At 45.4% G+C, this 18,525-nt stretch overlaps 2 protein-coding genes across 10 annotated transcripts in view; one reads left to right on the forward strand and one right to left on the reverse strand.

Moving 5' to 3' along the window:
* FOXP2 (forkhead box P2) overlaps positions 1-18,525 on the forward strand; it is a 334,596-nt gene that overhangs the window by 148,529 nt on the left and 167,542 nt on the right. The gene's annotated exons all lie outside the window — the stretch shown is intronic.
* On the reverse strand, positions 8,659-10,158 carry LOC308596866 (tigger transposable element-derived protein 1-like; the record flags this gene model as incomplete). Its single annotated transcript, XM_081212172.1, has 3 exons — positions 10,020-10,158; positions 9,454-9,496; positions 8,659-9,338 (listed from the first exon to the last, which is right to left on the reverse strand). The coding sequence occupies exon 3, from the start codon at positions 9,310-9,312 to the stop codon at positions 8,659-8,661; it is 654 nt and encodes a 217-aa protein (XP_081068298.1). The 5' UTR covers positions 9,313-9,338; positions 9,454-9,496; positions 10,020-10,158.

Genomic DNA, 18,525 nt, shown 5'->3' on the forward strand with positions numbered 1-18,525 from the left:
TGCTTTCCTTTGGAAAACATCAGTGAGGCTGAGAGATGTTCTTGTCATCTGGGTAGCCCAGGACCTACATACACACTGTTCAGGCTTATGCCCTAGGGAGGTCACATCAGTACTGCAAATGCAGCGGTTTGACCCCCCAGAGGCGCACTCCATTGTCTCTCGAGACAGACGGATGCCAACTACTCTTCTTTTCTCAAAGGGCTACTAGTAGAATGGCATGTTTGTATACATCTCTTAAAGTTTCCTTCTGTATCTGATGAAATTTCTATGTAGTCCAGTACCCATCCCCAAGTATGGCCCAGTAAATATCCATTCACAAGCAATATCCTCTGGGTATTAATCAAAATCTCATTTTCTCTATATGGATACTAAATGTCACTAACCACATGCTCCAGGGGTTACTGAGGACTGAGCAAGATCAGTGGCCCTAGAATACTGGCTGATGGTTTAGGGAGAGGAGAGAAAACCACTGGAGGTGGGACAAGACAGAGTATCCTGAAAGAAGGTGTAGCTGTCCAGTTGGTGGGAACAGATCCCATGCTGTATCTTAGGTTGAAGACTGAATTGCGGGGTTGCTCCAACTGCTAGTTCAGTCTTTATGCACCTAGTAGTGGGTAACTGGTAGCAGAGGGAGATGGGACGTGAAGATGAGTAGAAATAGGAGGAAGGGCTAATAATTCTCTTCATTTTTATTTTTCCATGACTGTTCCAGTGTAGTTCTTGTGGAATATTTATTTTATTAAATTCAGGATAGATAAGTTTCCCCATAGGTGTTTTTTTTTTTTTTTTAAATTGCTCGTTCTCTTTTCAGTGTGTCCCATTATTTCAAGTTACAGATAGGTAGCCGTATTGGTCTGTCATAGTCAAAATAAAAAAATTCCTTCCAGTAGCACCTTAAAGACCAACTAAGTTAGTTCTTGGTATGAGCTTTCGTGTGCATGCACACTTCTTCAGATACACATTATTTCAAGTTTGTCATCCTTCAACTGTTTTATTTTGAAACTACTAGTTGTTTTATTTTATTATATCGCATCATCAATATTTAAGAATTGATGTAAACAAGCAAAACGTGTGGTAGTAGATCTGATTAATTATAGCGTTTGGTTCACTGTTATTTAAGAAGACTATCAAAGAAGGAATTTGAATTAAGGCACCGTTGAGAAAGTAATACTTAGTCTGGTTAAAATGTCAGAGAAGTGCAGAAATTATAAGAAAGGCTAGAATGATAATGTGTTAAAAATCAACAATGTTGAACAAAATTCCAGACTGTTCTGACTGGAGTGGAGATGTCATGCTGCTATCATAGATATGAGTTGGGCCCACCTATGAGGCAACTTGAGGTAACCATGTCAGGTGGAAGAATCCACAGGGGCAGCAGAGCCTGATCTAGATCTTTATTCCCCCCTTGTTCCTGATGTAGATCTTTACTCACCCCTTCTTCCCTGGAGGGTAGTCATTTTGTGGTTCGCCTCAGGAGCTAAAATGTCTTGGTAGGCTGTCCAGAAGGCCATGACTTGAGGGAGCCATTGAAAAGTTTTCAGATTTGTCCGGTATGTTGTTGTACCAAAGCTGCAATATTTCCCCCCTAGAATCGCAGTGTTTGTGACCACTGAGGAAAACCTTAGCTGAAGCTGCAAAATCCTTCATCACAACTGCACCCCTGATTCAGCTTGCTTTTCAAGTACTGTTTTTTGGATTCCTTCCCCCTACCCCATTGGGCTTGGAAAAGATTATGTGTTTGGATGGTTGTCATAAAGGCAGTAAAAAAGTTTATCAAGCACTTTGCCAACGAATCATTGACTGTTGCAGCAAATATGGAAAGAGAAAAGTAAGCAAAACAGAAGAGGAGGCTGAGACAGCAGTTAGTTTATGAAGATGCTACATTATGAGAAAAATATCAAAGAAAAGGGCTAAAGGCATAAGGAAAGCATAGTGTTGATGAGAAGCAGGAGCGGCCTGAGGTTGAAGGCAGCATCAGTCTTTGGAGTACACCATTGACATGTCCTAGAACCTGGAGGGGATGAGAAGACCCATTAAGGTCTGGTCCATTCCAGTCTTGTGGGATAGGACTAAGGTTGTAGCCAGACAGCATATTTTCCCTTGTTCGCATTTCCTTACCTGATAATTTTCACATTCTGTGTGATCTTTCACATGACGTAAAAGTCTCTTCTGGAAATTTAGCTGAGTCCAGGGGAAGCTTAGCACTTATTAAATTCATGGGAATTTTGTGCTGTACAGTGGTGCCTCGCAAGACGAAATTAATTCGTTCCGCAAGTCTCTTCGTCTTGCGGTTTTTTCGTCTTGCGATGCACGGTTTCCCATAGGAATGCATTGAAAATCAATTAATGCGTTCCTAGGGAAACCGCCTTCAGACCAGGTCCGGGGACAGTCTGTCCCCGGACCTCTTCTGAAGGCTGGGGGGGGACAAGGGCTTTTCTTCCCACCCCCAGCATTTTAAAAAACCCTGGGACAGCGGAGGACTTCTCCGCTGTCCGGGGCGATCTTAAAATGCTGGCGGGCGGCATTTTAAAATCGCCCCGGACAGCGGAGGACTTCTCCGCTGTCCGGGGCGATTTAAAAGCCCCTGGGAAGGCAGGCAGGGGGGACAAAGACTTTTGCCCCCCGCCAGCCTTCAGAAGAGGTCCTGGGGGCAGCGGGAAGCGAAGCGCTTCGCTTCCCCGCTTCCCCCCGACGTCTTTTGCAGCAAGGGGCTGCGGGGAGATCGCTATCTCCCCGCAACCCCTTGCTTCAGAAGAGGTCCGGGGGCAGCGGGAAGCGAAGCGCTTCGCTTCCCCGCTTCCCCCGGTCTTTTGCAGCAAGGGGCTGCAGGGAGATCGCTATCTCCCCGCAACCCCTTGCTTCAGAAGAGGTCCGGGAGCAGCGGGAAGCGAAGCGCTTCGCTTCCCCGCTTCCCCCGGTCTTTTGCAGCAAGGGGCTACAGGGAGATCGCTATCTCCCCGCAACCCCTTGCTTCAGAAGAGGTCCGGGAGCAGCGGGAAGCGAAGCGCTTCGCTTCCCCGCTTCCCCCGGTCTTTTGCAGCAAGGGGCTGCAGGGAGATCGCTATCTCCCCCCAGCCCCCTGCGACCCTCCCCCGGCTGGAGAGGTGACACGCGCCTATGGCAGGAGCCTCCATAGGCGCACGTCACCTCTCCAGCTGGGAGAGCGCGCGCGGGGCTAAAGCAGCCCCCTGCGACCCTCCCCCGGCTGGAGAGGTGACACGCGCCTATGGCAGGAGCCTCCATAGGCGCACGTCACCTCTCCAGCTGGGAGAGCGCGCGCGGGGCTAAAGCAGCCCCCTGCGACCCTCCCCTGGCTGGAGAGGTGACGCGCGCCTATGGAGGCTCCTGCCCCGCTCGGGATGGCAGTCCCGGCAGGGCAGACAGCTCTGCGCCGCCATCCCGAGCGGGGCGGGACTTAGCGCCCCGCTCGGGATGGTGGCGCAGATCTGCCTGCAGTCCCAGGACGGCAGACAGCTCTGCGCCGCCATCCCGAGCGGAGCGGCGCAGATGTGCCTGCCGTCCCCGGACGGCAGACAGCTTTGCGCGGCCATCTGGAGCGGGGCGGGCTTCTCCCCCGGCTCCCGATGGCCGTGCAGAGCCCGCGCTGATCCCGGCACGGCAGACAGCTCTGCGCCGCCATCCCGAGCGGGGCGGGACTTAGCGCCCCGCTCGGGATGGTGGCGCAGATCTGCCTGCAGTCCCAGGACGGCAGACAGCTCTGCGCCGCCATCCCGAGCGGAGCGGCGCAGATGTGCCTGCCGTCCCCGGACGGCAGACAGCTTTGCGCGGCCATCTGGAGCGGGGTGGGCTTCTCCCCCGGCTCCCGATGGCTGTGCAGAGCCCGCGCTGATCCTGGCACGGCAGACAGCTCTGCGCCGCCATCCCGAGCAGGGCGGGATTTAGCGCCCCGCTCGGGATGGTGGCGCAGATCTGCCTGCAGTCCCAGGACGGCAGACAGCTCTGCGCCGCCATCCCGAGCGGGGCGGGACTTAGCGCCCCGCTTGGGATGGCGGCGCAGATGTGCCTGCCGTCCCCGGACGGCAGACAGCTTTGCGTGGCCATCTGGAGCGGGGCAGGCTTCTCCCCCGGCTCCCGATGGCCGTGCAGAGCCCGCGCTGATCCCGGCACGGCAGACAGCTCTGCGCCGCCATCCCGAGCGGGGCGGGACTTCTCCGCTGTCCCGGGAAGGCAGGCGGGGGGAGCAAAGACTTTTGCCCCCCGCCGGCCTTCAGAAGAGGTCCAGGACCTCTTCTGAAGGCCGGCTGTGGGCGAAAGTCTTTGCTCCCGACCGCCAGCAATTTAAAACAGGTCCCCGGAGATTTCCCTATGGGCTTTCGTCTTGCGAAGCAAGCCCATAGGGAAATTCGTCTTGCGAAGTGCCTCCGAAACAGAAAACCCTTTCGTCTTGCGGGTTTTCCGTCTTGCGAGGCATTCGTCTTGCGGGGTACCACTGTATTTTTCCTGTCCTTCATGCCACCACCTCCCTATAACATGACAAAATTTGAGGCACTATTCTGGAATATAGTTCTGTGCTGCCATTTTCATTGATAAATCATGTGGAAACACATGCACATAAAGGGTGGTGACATCCACAGTTGTGTTCCACAGCACCCACTGATGTGAATGAAATGGGAGTGTGACATGGCAATATACAGTGGTACCTCGGGTTAAGAACTTAATTCGTTCTGGAGGTCCATTCTTAACTGAAACTGTTCTTAACCCTAGGTACCACTTTAGCTAATGGGGCCTCCCGCTGCCGCCTCGCCGCCGGAGCACAATTTCTGTTGTCATCCTGAAGCAAAGTTCTTAACCCGAGGTACTATTTCTGGGTTAGTGGAGTCTGTAACCTGAAGCATCTGTAACCTGAAGCATCTGTAATCTATAGATCAAAAAGAAAAAAAGCCACAGTTCAAACACAAGAGGTAATGCAGTATAAAAGGAACATTAGAAACTGAGACAGACGTGCTAGTATCATATCCAGCAAAAATAACTTTTTAATAACCCCCATACCTGTGTGCACCCTATGTCCACCCCCTTCCATTTCCAAGCAGACGTTTAATGGAAAATCCTTGAAGTTCACCCAGAAACACACATTTAAAAGTGCTTATGAGGTGGTGTGAGTGTTGCATGCTGACTCATGTAAACACTGGGGGCAGACATGCCCCCCCATGCAGTCCCCCTGGGAATGTCAACAGGTCTTGTTGCTCTCAGGGGATTTGCTCAATGTTCTTCAGCACATACAGCAGAAACGAACCCGGCATGCTAGACACTATTTCAGAAGTTGGGAAGGAATATTTTTTGAGAGAGTATGCATCTGGGATTCGTTAGCTGGATACTGCTAATTGTTTCTTCAATAGAAGAAAGTGATACTTTGTTTCCTATTTGGGAATGTGTGGATTATGGCTAATGCTATGGATATAATTTTAAAAGTAGTCTCTAGTAGCCTTGAGTAAAGTCATCTTATGGCTTGGAAATTGGTTAGGCTAGGATTGACATAAACAGGTACCGTATTTTTCGCTCTATAACACGCACCTGACCATAACACGCACATTGTTTTTAGAGGAGGAAAACAAGGGAAAAAACATTCTGAATGAAACAGTGGATGTATCATTTTTGTGCTTCATGCTGTGGTCACAGACATGTGATCTGATGGTGAATTTGGGGTGACCCAATGCAAAGATCCTGACGATTCATGTGGATCCATGCTTTTTAACCACGTTTTTGCACCATTGCAGCCCCAGGCAACAGTGGGTGCGTGATTTTGGGGGGGCAGGCTGTAGCCATGGACATGCTATGTGATCTGATGGTGAATTTGGGGTGACCCAATGCAAAGATCTTGAGGATCCATGTGGATCCATGCTTTGTAACCACATTTTAAGTGGGGAGGGAAGGAAAAACACAGAAGGGACAAGGAACACGAGAGGGGTGTGCAGAGAAGCAGCTGGCTAAGAATGCAGGAGAGGGGTATAATGGGAGGGAGGAAAGGAAGGCAAAAGTTTCCACCCACCCACCCACCCACCCAAGCCAGCCAGCCAGCTCTCTCTCTCTCTCCCACCTGCATGTTTTCCGGCTGGAGCACGGAGAGGAATTAGAAGGAAGGACGCTCTGCTTTCCCCTCTTCTTGCCTGGAGGGGAGGGGCTTTCCCTGCTCTTTGTTCCATTTGAGCAAACACAGCAACAAAACGGAGGGTGGGCAGTAAGACCCTGAGGCAGAATGCAGGAAAGCAGCCGCTTCCTCTTTTCAGGTTTCCCTTCTCCGAGACTCGCGATTTGATTTTTGCCTCCACTCGCGCCAGTCGGCTCCAGGGACCACACATTCGCTCAATAACACGCACAGACATTTCCCCTTCCTTTTTAGGAGAAAAAATCTCCGTGTTATAGAGAGAAAAATACGGTAATCTTCAGAGTAGATTGTGGCCATTCTCAAGGAACTGTAACGGGATACATCCTTCAAAACATTTGCATAAATGGTCTGGATAAAAGTGAAGAAGTCAATTTCTAAATTACAAAAGCAGGTTCTGGATGGTGAGTTTTCAAAGCAGAGTATGAAGAGCATCGGGATACTCTCTGAAATTTTGATGGCTGGGCAGCAGAATGTATGTTGAAAATTTAATAAAGAGGAACAAGTGAAGAAAATAATGTGGCTGCTACCCATACAATAGTAATAATATTCAGTGTTTATTTCTATGTGCTCAAAGTACTTTCCATGGATTATCTAATATTTACAACTTACTTCTACTGTGGGTCACTTGTACCATCCCCATGTTACATAATGGGGCTTAAACTAAGATGTGAGAGACTGCCTAATATGGGAAATCTCTAGTTCACAGCTTACTCTTTCAACCTAGTACTTATATTTTGCATACCTCATGTTTTTTCTTGTTTAATTAGCTGTGTTCACCTCAGAGATGAAGAAGGTATAGAAAAGGGCAATTAAAATTTCATAGGTTATATTTATAGATTATCTTCCATCTAGATCTGTGGTTCCCAACGTGGGGCACATGTCCCACGGGGGGGGGGGGAGGTTGTTTAAGGGGGGTAATTCAAGAATGAGTTTAGACCAAGTTAATGGCCTTTTAGGCTTCCTCCACGTGAATAGTTCACTTTTTGATAATAAGAATTATATGTCGGGGGGGGATCAGGATTTTAGAGATACTTAGGTGGGGCATGGTCAAAAAAATGTTGGAAACCATTGATGTAGATATTTATGGGGGGGGGAATGGGGCTTAGTACTCAGTAGGGGTAAGGGAAATGAAAGAAATGGATTCCTTCTCAGTCCAAATCAGCTCTGAGCCTACTGGGTATGGGATGTTTACAGTGGTGCCTCGCAAGACGAAATTAATTCGTTCCGCGAGTTTTTTCGTCTAGCGAATTTTTCGTCTTGCGAAGCACGGTTTCCCATAGGAATGCATTGAAATTCAATTAATGTGTTCCTATGGTCAAAAAAAGTCCAAACAAAGCCAAATTTGGTACAACAATAGTTTATTAACTGCTCTTTAAAGTCACACATACTTTAAAGAGCATTTCAAAAATTGAAGGAACAATAAATTAAGTTTCTAAACATGACAGAAAAACATTTAAAAATCAACAAAGTGTACTGTACATACATTTTCTAAGACTCTGGGGGACCACTCGAAGAAGGTTCCTCTTCCACTCTTTGCTTCTTGCTGAGGAACCTGTCCATGGTCTGCTGCTTCATCCGCCTTTTCAGCAGCTCCCTGAGAGGCAACATGACCGTCATATCAAAAGTGTTCGCTTGGTCATGTGCCACGTGCTTGTTCGGGTGGTGCCGCTCTGCAAAAGCCTGCACCTCCTTCCACTTCTGGCAAATGTCCCTCAGTTCTTTGGAGGACAGCCGTTCCTCAGTTGCTTCCTCCTCTTCCAGCCAGGCCTGCTCCTGCGCAACTTCTGCCTGCAGTTCATCCAGCTCCTGGGTGGTCAGCTCGTTGTCGTGCTCCTCCACCAGCTCGCTGACATCCTCCTCTGTGACCTCCAGGCCCATGGTCCTCCCCAAGGCAACAATGTCCTGCACCACTGTTGACTCTGGTGCATCAGAGTCACTTGGTGCCACACAGTCCGGCCACAGGCTGCGCCAAGCGCAATTCAAATTTCTCTGGCTGATCCCGTTCCAGGCCGTGGTGATCATCTTCAAGCAGGTGACGATGTCGAAGTGGTCCTTCCAGAATTCCCGCAGGGTGATGGTGGTGCAATCAGTCACCTCGAAGCATCGTCTGAAAAGCTCCTTGGTGTAGAGTTTTTTGAAATTGGCGATGACCTGCTGATCCATCGGCTGGAGCAGTGGCGTGGTGTTAGGCGGCAGGAACATGATGTTGATGAAGCTGAACTCCTCCAACAAGTCCACCTCAAGGCCTTTAGGATGAGCAGGAGCATTGTCCATCAGAAGCAAAGCCTTCAGTGGCAGGTCGTTGTCCAGCAGGTACTGTTTGACAGCAGGGCCAAAAGCAAGATTGACCCAGTCCACAAACAGCACACGTGTGACCCAAGCCTTGCTGTTGGATCGCTACATGACACTCGGCCGCTCCTTGTCGACCTTGTGTTTCTTGAAGGCCCGTGGGTTCTCCGAGTGGTACACCAGCAGGGGCTTGATCTTCAGGTTGCTGCTTGCGTTGGCACAGAAGAGCAGGGTCAGACGGTCCTTCATGGGCTTCTGGCCAGGCAACTTGGCCTCCTCCTGATGAAAGTCCTTTTGGGCATCCTCTTCCAAAACAGCCCGGTCTCGTCGCAGTTGAAGACCTGCTGTGGAACGTAGCCCTCCGTCTTCACAACCTCCAGGAACTCCGCTGCAAAGTCTTCAGCCGCAGGAACATCAGAACTGGCAGCCTCTCCATGCCTGACCACGCTGTGGATTCCAGATCTTGCCTTGAACCGGTCAAACCAGCCTCTGCTTGCCTTGAAGACTTCTGGCTCGCCTGAGGTTCCTGGCTGTTCCCGGATGAGGTCTGCGTGCAAGGCCTTGGCCTTCTCACAAATGACGGCCTCAGTCACTGTGTCCCTTGCACGCTGCTTCTCTTCTAACCAGATGAGCAGCAACTTCTCGACCTCCTCCAGAACAGCTGGGCGGTTCTTCACGATCCTGGTGACTCCCTTGGCTGCATCAGTCGCAAGGATCTTCTCCCTCATATTCAGGATGGTCCCGATGGTCGATGGGTTCCTGCCGTACTCCCTGGCGAGGTCCGTCACACGCATTCCACCGTCGTGCTTCCAGATGATCTCCTTCTTCATTTCCAGCGTCACCTTCTCCTTCTTCCTCTCGCCGGCCTCCGCAGCAGCAGCAGTCTTCTTGGGTCCCATGGCAGCACAGCTCTTACCTTCGTAAACTCAGAAAAAAAAATAAAAAATCAGCAATTCAAACCCAGAACCAAGTCCTTGAATTCCAAACACCCAACCCAAAATCCAAACCCCCCCCCCAAAAGTTTTAAAAGTTAAACTTACGAAATGGCTGCAAATCACCAAAGTCTTCAAAATCCTCAAATGGCTGCAAAAGAAGTTTTGGAAAAGCTTTAAAAATCACCAAAGTCTTCAAAAACCTCAACTGTTCCCCCAGCCACCCACCCAGCACACAGAAATTGCAAACCCCTCCCCAACTGTTCCCCCAGCCCCTCCCCAACTGTTGCAAACCCCTCCCCAACTGTTCCCCCAGCCACCCAGCACACAGAAATTCAAACCCAGATTTTTTTTTTCCAAAAAACAACAACATGGCCCAATGGTCACAGAAAACCATAAAAATGCAGAAAAAACCACACAAGCTCCCAGATTCTTGCAACCCCCTCCTCAGCTGTTCCCCCAGCCACCCAGCACACAGAAATTCAAACCCAGAATTTTTTTTTTCAAAAAACCCAACATGGCCCAATGGTCACAGAAAATCATAAAAACGCAGAAAAAAACCACACAAGCCCCCAGATTCTTGCAAACCTCTCCCCAACATCAAGTCCTTGAATTCTAAACACCCCAACCCAAAATCCAAAACCCCCCCAAAAAGTTTTAAAAGTTTAACTTACCAAACAGCTGCAAAAGAAGTTTTGGAAAAGCTTCAAAAATTCAGCAAACTCTTTAAAAAGCTCAAAAAGGCCACCACACCTCGTGCAATGTGTTGCTCCTCGAGGTTAAGTCGCAACTGCACCTCTTCAAGCAATGCACCCTGGGTATTAACAGTTTTACGAAAAAGGAAACAAACTTGCAAGACGTTTTCGTCTTGCGAAGCAACTCGAAAACGAAAAACTCTTTCATCTTACGAGTTTTTCGTCTTGCGAGGCGTTCGTCTTGCGGGGCACCACTGTACTCTTGAAAGGTGTCCAGCATTATTATTTGCAACAAATAAAACCTATAAGACCTCTGTGTCCCATCACCTTTTGTGTGTATTTTTTTAAGGACTGTCTTACATGAAGAGGTTGAGTAGAAAAGTAGCCATTGTGTGAGAGTCAAGTTCACGAATGTTAAATAGCTGGACACAGTGTGACTTATTTTTCAGTAAACATGCATAGGATTGTGCTGTTAATTTGTTTCTATGCAAAATATTTTATTATTCAGATAATGGGCTTATAGCAAGCTAGAAAATAAATGTTGCTGTTGCCGCTGCTGCTGCCGAGAGCAGCCACCCAGAGGATCCAACAGCTTCAATAAACATATATATTTTTTGTAACAAGAGTACTCCGAGTACTTGAAACACAAAAGCCTCTAAAACACTATCTCATGTACATTTCAGATTTAAAACTATATTTTAATATAGTTTTAATATATTGTAATATTTCTGTTCTCTAATTAGACTATAAACAGGTTCATTCAGGCGGGGGTGGGCAGGATAATATTGCAAACAGGTTATTCATATATCACAAACAGGTCATTGGCAACATGTTTCTTTTTAACTAATCAGTTTTTCCATGGAAAGGATTAAATCTCAATTAAATCAAGGTGGGGAAGATGTAAGGTAGCATTTTGATGCCAATATTGACAATGTTGTGTGGATACTGCAAAACCAACAACAATACTGCAAGGAACAATGAAACACCTGTCTGGAAGCACTCTTACTGTATTAAATAATGCTAAGTTAAAAATACTATATTGATGCATGATACTAATTTAATTTATAGCAAAAGCTGTATCCAACCTTTGCATATTTTTTAAAAAGAAATGTTTCCTCATTGCTACTTTCATGTTTTGATGAGCAAGGGTGCATAGGAATATTTCCATTACCAAACGCTATATATCCATCCAGTCATGAGAGTTTGGGGCAAATGCACTGCAAAACATATGTTGTTTGATCTGCTTTAGTTTTATAAATGAGTAATTTTTAAAAAATTGACTAGTAAGAATCTTGCAGTCTCATCCTGTAAACAACACTGTTTTACCTTACCATGTTTCAAAATAGAGTAAGAGAGTTCATTTATGCATAGACAGCCTTTCCGCAAAATCTCTACTTGGGACGTTGCTTTAGTCACTAGGGTACAAGTAACTATCTCTGTAGTAACAACAAAATGGCGCTACTGCTGGACCATTGATAACACAAGGATCTGAATAAAAATGGATGTAAAATAATATCTAAAGCTTGGAATGTGAGATAATATGGCTTGGATCCTAAACTCCCACAAGGAGCATAGGAATGTGAGAAAATCCTCCAGGACAGTGTGAGGTGAGGCACTGCAGGTTCCTGTGGAAGAGAGGATTACCCAAATTAATCTAGAGCCACATTGTGCCAGCACAGCTCCACTCATGAGAGGGTGGCCATTTTCCCTCTGCCCCCCCATCCTACACTGTACTGGAGGATCCCCTAAGAGAGGGTTTCCAAGATGTTGGAAGGAGGAGAAGGGGACAGGGAGATTCCCTTCCACAAACTTTCTCCTCCTCAGGCTACTCGTCTTTGAACTGGTTAATAGGTTTGGTGAAGAAGAAAAACATGTCTCAAAATACAGTTCTATTAGTATTTAGGCAGAGCTGTGAGTCATTAAATTAATGCCTTGTTTGTCTTTGAGCTCCACTGAGCCACTGACCAGTTTGTCTGTAATGTTACACAAACCGTTTGTGAACTCTGACCACTAAGAGTAACGGTTTAGCCATAACAATCAGTGCATGTTGTCAAGTAAAAGCCATGTTGGTTTGTGGGAGAATCTTCATACTAGGCCAACAGGGGGAAGGCCACAAGAGGGAGGCACTTGGGGTGGAAAGAAGAGAGAATGAAGTTCTGACTAGAAATCTTCCTTCTCCTCAGCAAAAGGACCAAAGTGCTGCATGTATACTTCAAAATGGCTTCCTGAAACAGCTTAAGAGTCAAAACAACCCTGTTTTTTTCATTTCCTTTGGGTGTACTTATTACTTTGGTCACTCACTACTGCTGTTGAGGCCTTGATTAGCTCAGTTCTGAGTTTCCTTTCTCAGACCTCAACTTTTCTTCAGCTAGCCTCTCCTTTCTATTCTTTTGTTTTGTGGAAAGGAGAGAAGGGAGAAAGTCCAGAGCCTAAATTTCTGAACTCGCAAGAGATAAGGTAGATTGCTATGTGTAGTCCACATAAAGGGAAACACAAGATTACCCATAGAAAATGAAAGAAAATGCTACAAGAAGGAGCAGCCAACTTTTCCTTGTGACGCTCACAACAAATGCTATTATTGAAGTAAGTATTCTAAGTAAATATTTTATAGCCTGCCACCACTCTGATGCTTGAGTCTCCTGGTGGGCAGTTCATGGAGACTGTCAGAAGCTTGGGAAGCCCAAACAGCATAGGGTTGAAAGGATTAGCTGGATGGATAAGGCAGGAGTTTAAGTGGTATAGGAAACCCAAGAGGCAGAGGGATTAAAAGGAGGGAGAAGAGTTCTGAGGGAGGAAAGGAAGGAGTGGTGGAAGGAGCTGCAGATTAAGGGAAGGCAGGTGCAGGAAAGAAGGGGCTGATTGAAAGGATGGTGGCAATAAGAAAAAAGGTCAAGGAAGAACCTCACCAGAGCCCTGGAGGTGTGTACAATGTATAAAAAGTGTGATACAGAATGTGGAATAACCCTATATGGTGAAACTCTTAAGTGGTGTTTGGGGATGCATGTGTGGTGTTCCCTAAGGTTACCTCATTTGATTAACGATAAAGCATATGGCAAAACACTTTCTGGGATTGGTGACTTAACATTGTGCCAGGTATGTTAGAACAATCTTGTGTAGATACTTGAAAAATGTATCCATAGGGATTTTGTTTCCTAACAAGCAAAAATAATGGATTCGCCGTTAACCCTCTGCTGACCAACAGCATCAGGCCTTCATGGTGCGGTGGCTAGAGTGTTAGACGTGGCCTATTAGACTTAAGTTTCAAATCCCAGTTCTGTCACTGCTTGCTGTCTCTGGGAAAAATTATTCTCTCAGCTTCACTTCCACATATACACAATGGAAAATGCAAGGAGAGCAAATGAGGTATGGGTTGCAGAACAATTCACAGATTCAAAAGCACTGTACAAATGTTGAATAATTACTACATTATCTCAGTTTTAAAAATTGCGTTATTTGGCGAAGGATATGGCAACTGGTCTTTAAATGAGTAACCCTAGAAATAACAGCAATTTCAGCGTACCCATTGCTCTGTTAAGTACTTGTGTGCCGCAGCCAAATCCCAGTGCACTCTTTTGAAACATTCCCCTTAATATTACTAAATGTGTTTTCTTTGTATTTAGGCTTTATCGCTGGGTGGATTTTTGTTTTGGTTTGTTAGTCTTTTCTAACATTTACCCAGGAGACAGAACTTAGCAGGTATTATAGTCTTTCACATAAATATATCCCTAGTTTTAAAAGTGCATTATTTACTTGAAACACAAAAAATGTATTACAATAAATACGTAAGTGGCCTGTTTTCTTTCCTGTTCTTCAGTACAAATCATATACCCAGTAGACTGAGTAGCTCAGCTAAACATTTGTTTAGGTAATTGTAAAAGCAAAACCATGCATTATGGAGCAAATACACTATGTACATAAATGCATATTCATAAATGATTGTGGAATTTACCTCATAATAGGCACAGGTTTTAAATTGTGTTTGCACTCTGTTGTTGGGTATAAGACATTGATATGTTCCAGCCCTAAGAACAGAGGTGTGTTAACCACTAAAGGATGGAATTAAAAATGGAAATGTTAACCCAATAATTGAAAAGAAAAAAATAGCTTTTTGTCTGTCAGAACCCGACATAAGTTGTGTGTGAGAGACATGTTTATTTAATGTATTTCTGTTTTATCTCCTCAGAGAAAACCTCACGGGTTGGCTAACAAAGTTCAAAACAAAATATTACATTAAATGCATAAAAAACAGAATAAATGTCCAAAGGTCTTGGCTAGTTGTAATGAACTTAAGTTACAATAGGGTGTATTTTGGCTAACATGAGTCCCGCCTCCCACCCCCACAAAAAAAATGATAATATTTTGACAGTGGAACCAATTACCTAGGGTTGTGGGAGAGAGGGTGGTCCTTAAGGTATCTTGGTCCTGAGCCACATAGAGCTTTAAAAGTCAAGATCATCATCTGCATTGATACCATAATTGGATTGGGAGCTAGAGCAGCTCTGTAAGTAGCTAAGCTGCATCATAAGGACTTAACACATTATCCTGTTTTGTCTTGTAAAATAGGTGGCAGTTCATGCTAGACCAAATATGTCTCCATTTACAAATGAACCATTCATCCATAAACTTGAAGTGGCGGTATCAGCAACTTTTGAAGGGGTGGGTGAAAAAATAATAATATGGTGGCTTACTTTTAATGTTAAGGTAGCCAAAGTGTGTTTTAAACAAAAGAAAAGAAAAAGAAAAAGGTGGCAAGCTTTGCCATTTTTTCATATGGCAGTTTGACTACTCATTGACCCATCAGCATTCCCTCCGAAAGTTTGGTCAGAAATCCCCATGGGAATGATTCTGTGTCATGATGTGTTGTCATTTCCATACAGCATTTGCCCCCAAATTTCAAAGGTAAGCTGAAAGACTATAGAGGGCAGCCAAGCCTCTGCTTGAATCAGTAGTTTCATTGTTTAGAAAGGGGAGAGGAACTTTGACTGCCCTCACCCAAATGCTCTTCAACTTCTCTGCACCTGGATATTGATCCAATAACCCCCAAATACCGTAAGTCTTTGAACCAAATGTGTCAGGCCAGCAGCAGTACTAGTCCTTTGAAATCGGTAAACGTGATTTTGACAAAGCTACATACACTTGTCTGCACAGTAGTGCAGTAGCCAACTAGATGAATAAGGCTGTATCCACATGGCAGTTTATTCATTTATTCTTACATTTACCCATTTACTTCCGTGTTATATTTGGGCTTTCACATGATGTAGAAGCTACTTCTGGAAATCTAGTGGCTTCCTGCAGCCAATCAGAAGACGTGCTTTGGTTTTCAAACGCTTTGGAAGTTGAACGGACTTCCCGAATGGATTCCGTTCGACTTCCAAGATACAACTGTAGTCCTTAGCTTATATCCCTTATTTGTTCCTTAGCTTATGCTGAATAACACTCCTATTAAGTTTTTATTTTCTCATACTATTCTCTTTTCCCTATCTTTTTATGCTTTTATTATTAGAATGTAAGCCTGTGGGCAGAGCCTTGTTAATTTTATCCTTCTTTCAGTGTCATTTTCAGCACTTTGTGGACAGATCTGCTGTTCATTTTCTCATCCTGTGTACCCAATCAAACATTAGTATACCCAGTGCTGTGGTAGAGGCACAGCTGGGATGCTCATGAGCTAACCTTGGTATCCAACTCCAGTTTAGCTCCTAGTGTGGGTACAATTGTTTTCGGTATCTTCCTGTGAAATATTTAAAATGTGGGAGATGGTAGGCAGCCAGTTCTGGGTGGGGTTGCCTTCCTTTTGAAGAAACCAGGCTTGCTCATTGGAGTAGGGTTGAGGTTGAAGGAACCCAGAGGAAAATATATAGGATCTGAGTTCAAGGTCAGTTTGTCAACCACCACTTAGGGACCACTATATTGACAGACTGAAAGGTTGTATGAAACACTTAATCCGTGTCTGCTCTGTAGCCCAGCAGTAATAATGTGCTGACATGTTATAGGGGAAATCCAGCTTTTTGTTTCTCTTTGTTCATCCTATAACAGAGCAGGTAATTCTTGCATTTCAACTTTCTCACTTCTCCCTGTTCCTCTTACTTCATGAATTTTGCTTTTTCCTAGCTCTCGCAGGAGCTGAATTCCAGCTATTTACATGTGAACATTTCCTCTTTCTGTTTCTCTCTCTCTTTTCATAGCTAAGCCAGGTCTTCAAGACTCTGCCTCCAGCCTCTTCCCCCTATCTTCACAGTAGTAACTATGGATATTCTCTATGCAGTGTAGTAGGGTGGGTAGCCTGTGTAATGTGTAACTATTAATCATTTTATTCCCCTTGTATTTCTAAATCAGCACTTCAAGCTACAGTGTTTTTCTTTCACTCCTTAAGCCTTTTTTTGAACAAAAATTCTAATTATAACAACTGTGTGATTATTGCTAAATACCCCCAAATTAGTCAAGGTACCAGTGGTGTTTTAGAAAATGTTAATCCGGCCAACTGCAATAAGGCCTATAAGCAAACAATTGTCTTCAGTTAAGATCACAAGAGTAGTATTGTTAATTCCCCCAAATTATCATTTCTGTGATTACACATGTAAGGAAATCACGTGTGTACTGGTGCACAAGCAGATTTGGCAACACTAGGGGCTATTACCAGAGTGTAACTACAACCTCACTTCTAGATACATTCCATTAGATACTGGAGCTATTCCAGTCTGATTGCCAATTTAGTAGTTTGAGGACAGAACTGGCTTTGCTTGTCCTGACACCTGGTGGATCGTTTACAGTGGGAGAAGGTGTGTGTGTGTGTGTGTGTGTGTGTGTGTGTGTGTGTGTGCGCGCGCACACACACGCACACACACACACACACACACACACACACACACGTACTGTGTGTTTTCCACCCTCACAGAAAGGAAGTCACGGCCACTCCCCCTGTTCCATTTCCACTTTCCTCGTTTCTCTCTATTCTTCATCTGTTTCTCTCCATGCCCTGCTGACCTGGCAGCAGCTGTTCTCCAGTGCTTTGAAGCAGCCTAAGTTGTTGTGTCCCCTCCTTTCCAGTGTTTTCCTCCTGGTATCCCAACAGCCTTTGGGGTGGCTTGTGGCTTTCAAGCATCCAAAGATGACATCAGCAGTGGGTGCTGAGAGCAACGGCAGCTCCATATCTGGTGGACGGGTCCACACAACCTCACAGGTCCACCACCAAAGGCAGGTATGGACTGGTCAGGGGTTGGCAGTGGGCTCTCCTGAGGACACAAGCCATTGGCTGTTGGTCCCATAGTTGACAGTGTTTCTGGTTGTTTCTGGAGGGCTGGTCTCAGAAAGTGGAGTTAGGCTACTACTGCTTCATCCCTTGCCTTTTAATATATGTGAAGCTGCTAGAGTCTGTCGTCACCCATGCTGTGTAATATCTTTGTGATATTGTTGGTTGTGGATCTGCAAGCTGAACCATTACCTGGGCAAAATATATCTAGTCATAGTTTCTCATACCTTAGGGCCATCCAGATTGGATTATCCCTTTATGTGAGGTGCTAGGAAACTGCCATGAGTACAGATTGCTGTTGTCCGCTTACAGGACTAGATTCTCAGAGCATATACCAGCATATATCAGCTGCTATCTAGTTTCCAGGACCAATTCAAAATGCCATTTCTGTTAGTTAAACCTTGAAGGGTCTGCAACCAGGGTATCTTAGGGCCCACCTTTCTCCTTTATGAGTCTGTTGGTAAGTTCAGGTCACCTTCAGAGGCTGAGCTTTGTGTTCCCCATTCCTATCCTAAGGCGTAGTAAAGACCTTCTTTGTATTGGACTGAGATTATGCTACTTTCCTCCCTACGATTAGGTTCATCTTGCTAATTTTCAGGCAGCTACTTAATATACTTGAGGCCTAGAAAATCTTTAAATTGTATGATTCTTTCTGCCCCCCCCCCCGCCATTCCCTACTACTGATTTTTACTGACTAATTTTAAAATCTGAAATAGTTTGCACATGTCAGGTGGTTCTTGGGGTTTTTTTTTTACTGCAATTTTAATGTTTGTTGTATCCACCTTGTTTTGTTTTGTTTTGTACAGATTGTTTGTTTTGACACTAAGGTGACTGTGTATCTACAATCAGCATTGGCAATTTAATTTAATTTAATGTATTGCCTGTATAGTCCACCTTTTTCTCCAAGAATCTCAATGTGGTGGTCAAAATAAATGTCAACTCTGTGGCTTGGTCTTAAGTTAAGTGTTTATAAATCACAAAGTTGTGAAACGCCCCTTTCCTGCTCTCCCCCCCCCCAACCCCTGTGCTTGCCCAGAGATTATGATGGGACATGAAAACGCATGCACATTATGAACAGGATTTTCTTCTTATACTACTTTGAGGGGGTGGGGAAACAGTCTCATCTGTCTCCAGTTTGGTGTGTATCTGGGAAAAAAAAATATGGATATTATGTTCAAATGTGGTATGGGACCAGAAACCACAGTCAAATTCAGACACTTCTAATTTTCTTTAACACTT

Source organism: Podarcis bocagei (assembly GCF_964188305.1).
Source record: "Podarcis bocagei genome assembly, chromosome: 10".
Lineage (NCBI taxonomy): Eukaryota > Metazoa > Chordata > Lepidosauria > Squamata > Lacertidae > Podarcis > Podarcis bocagei.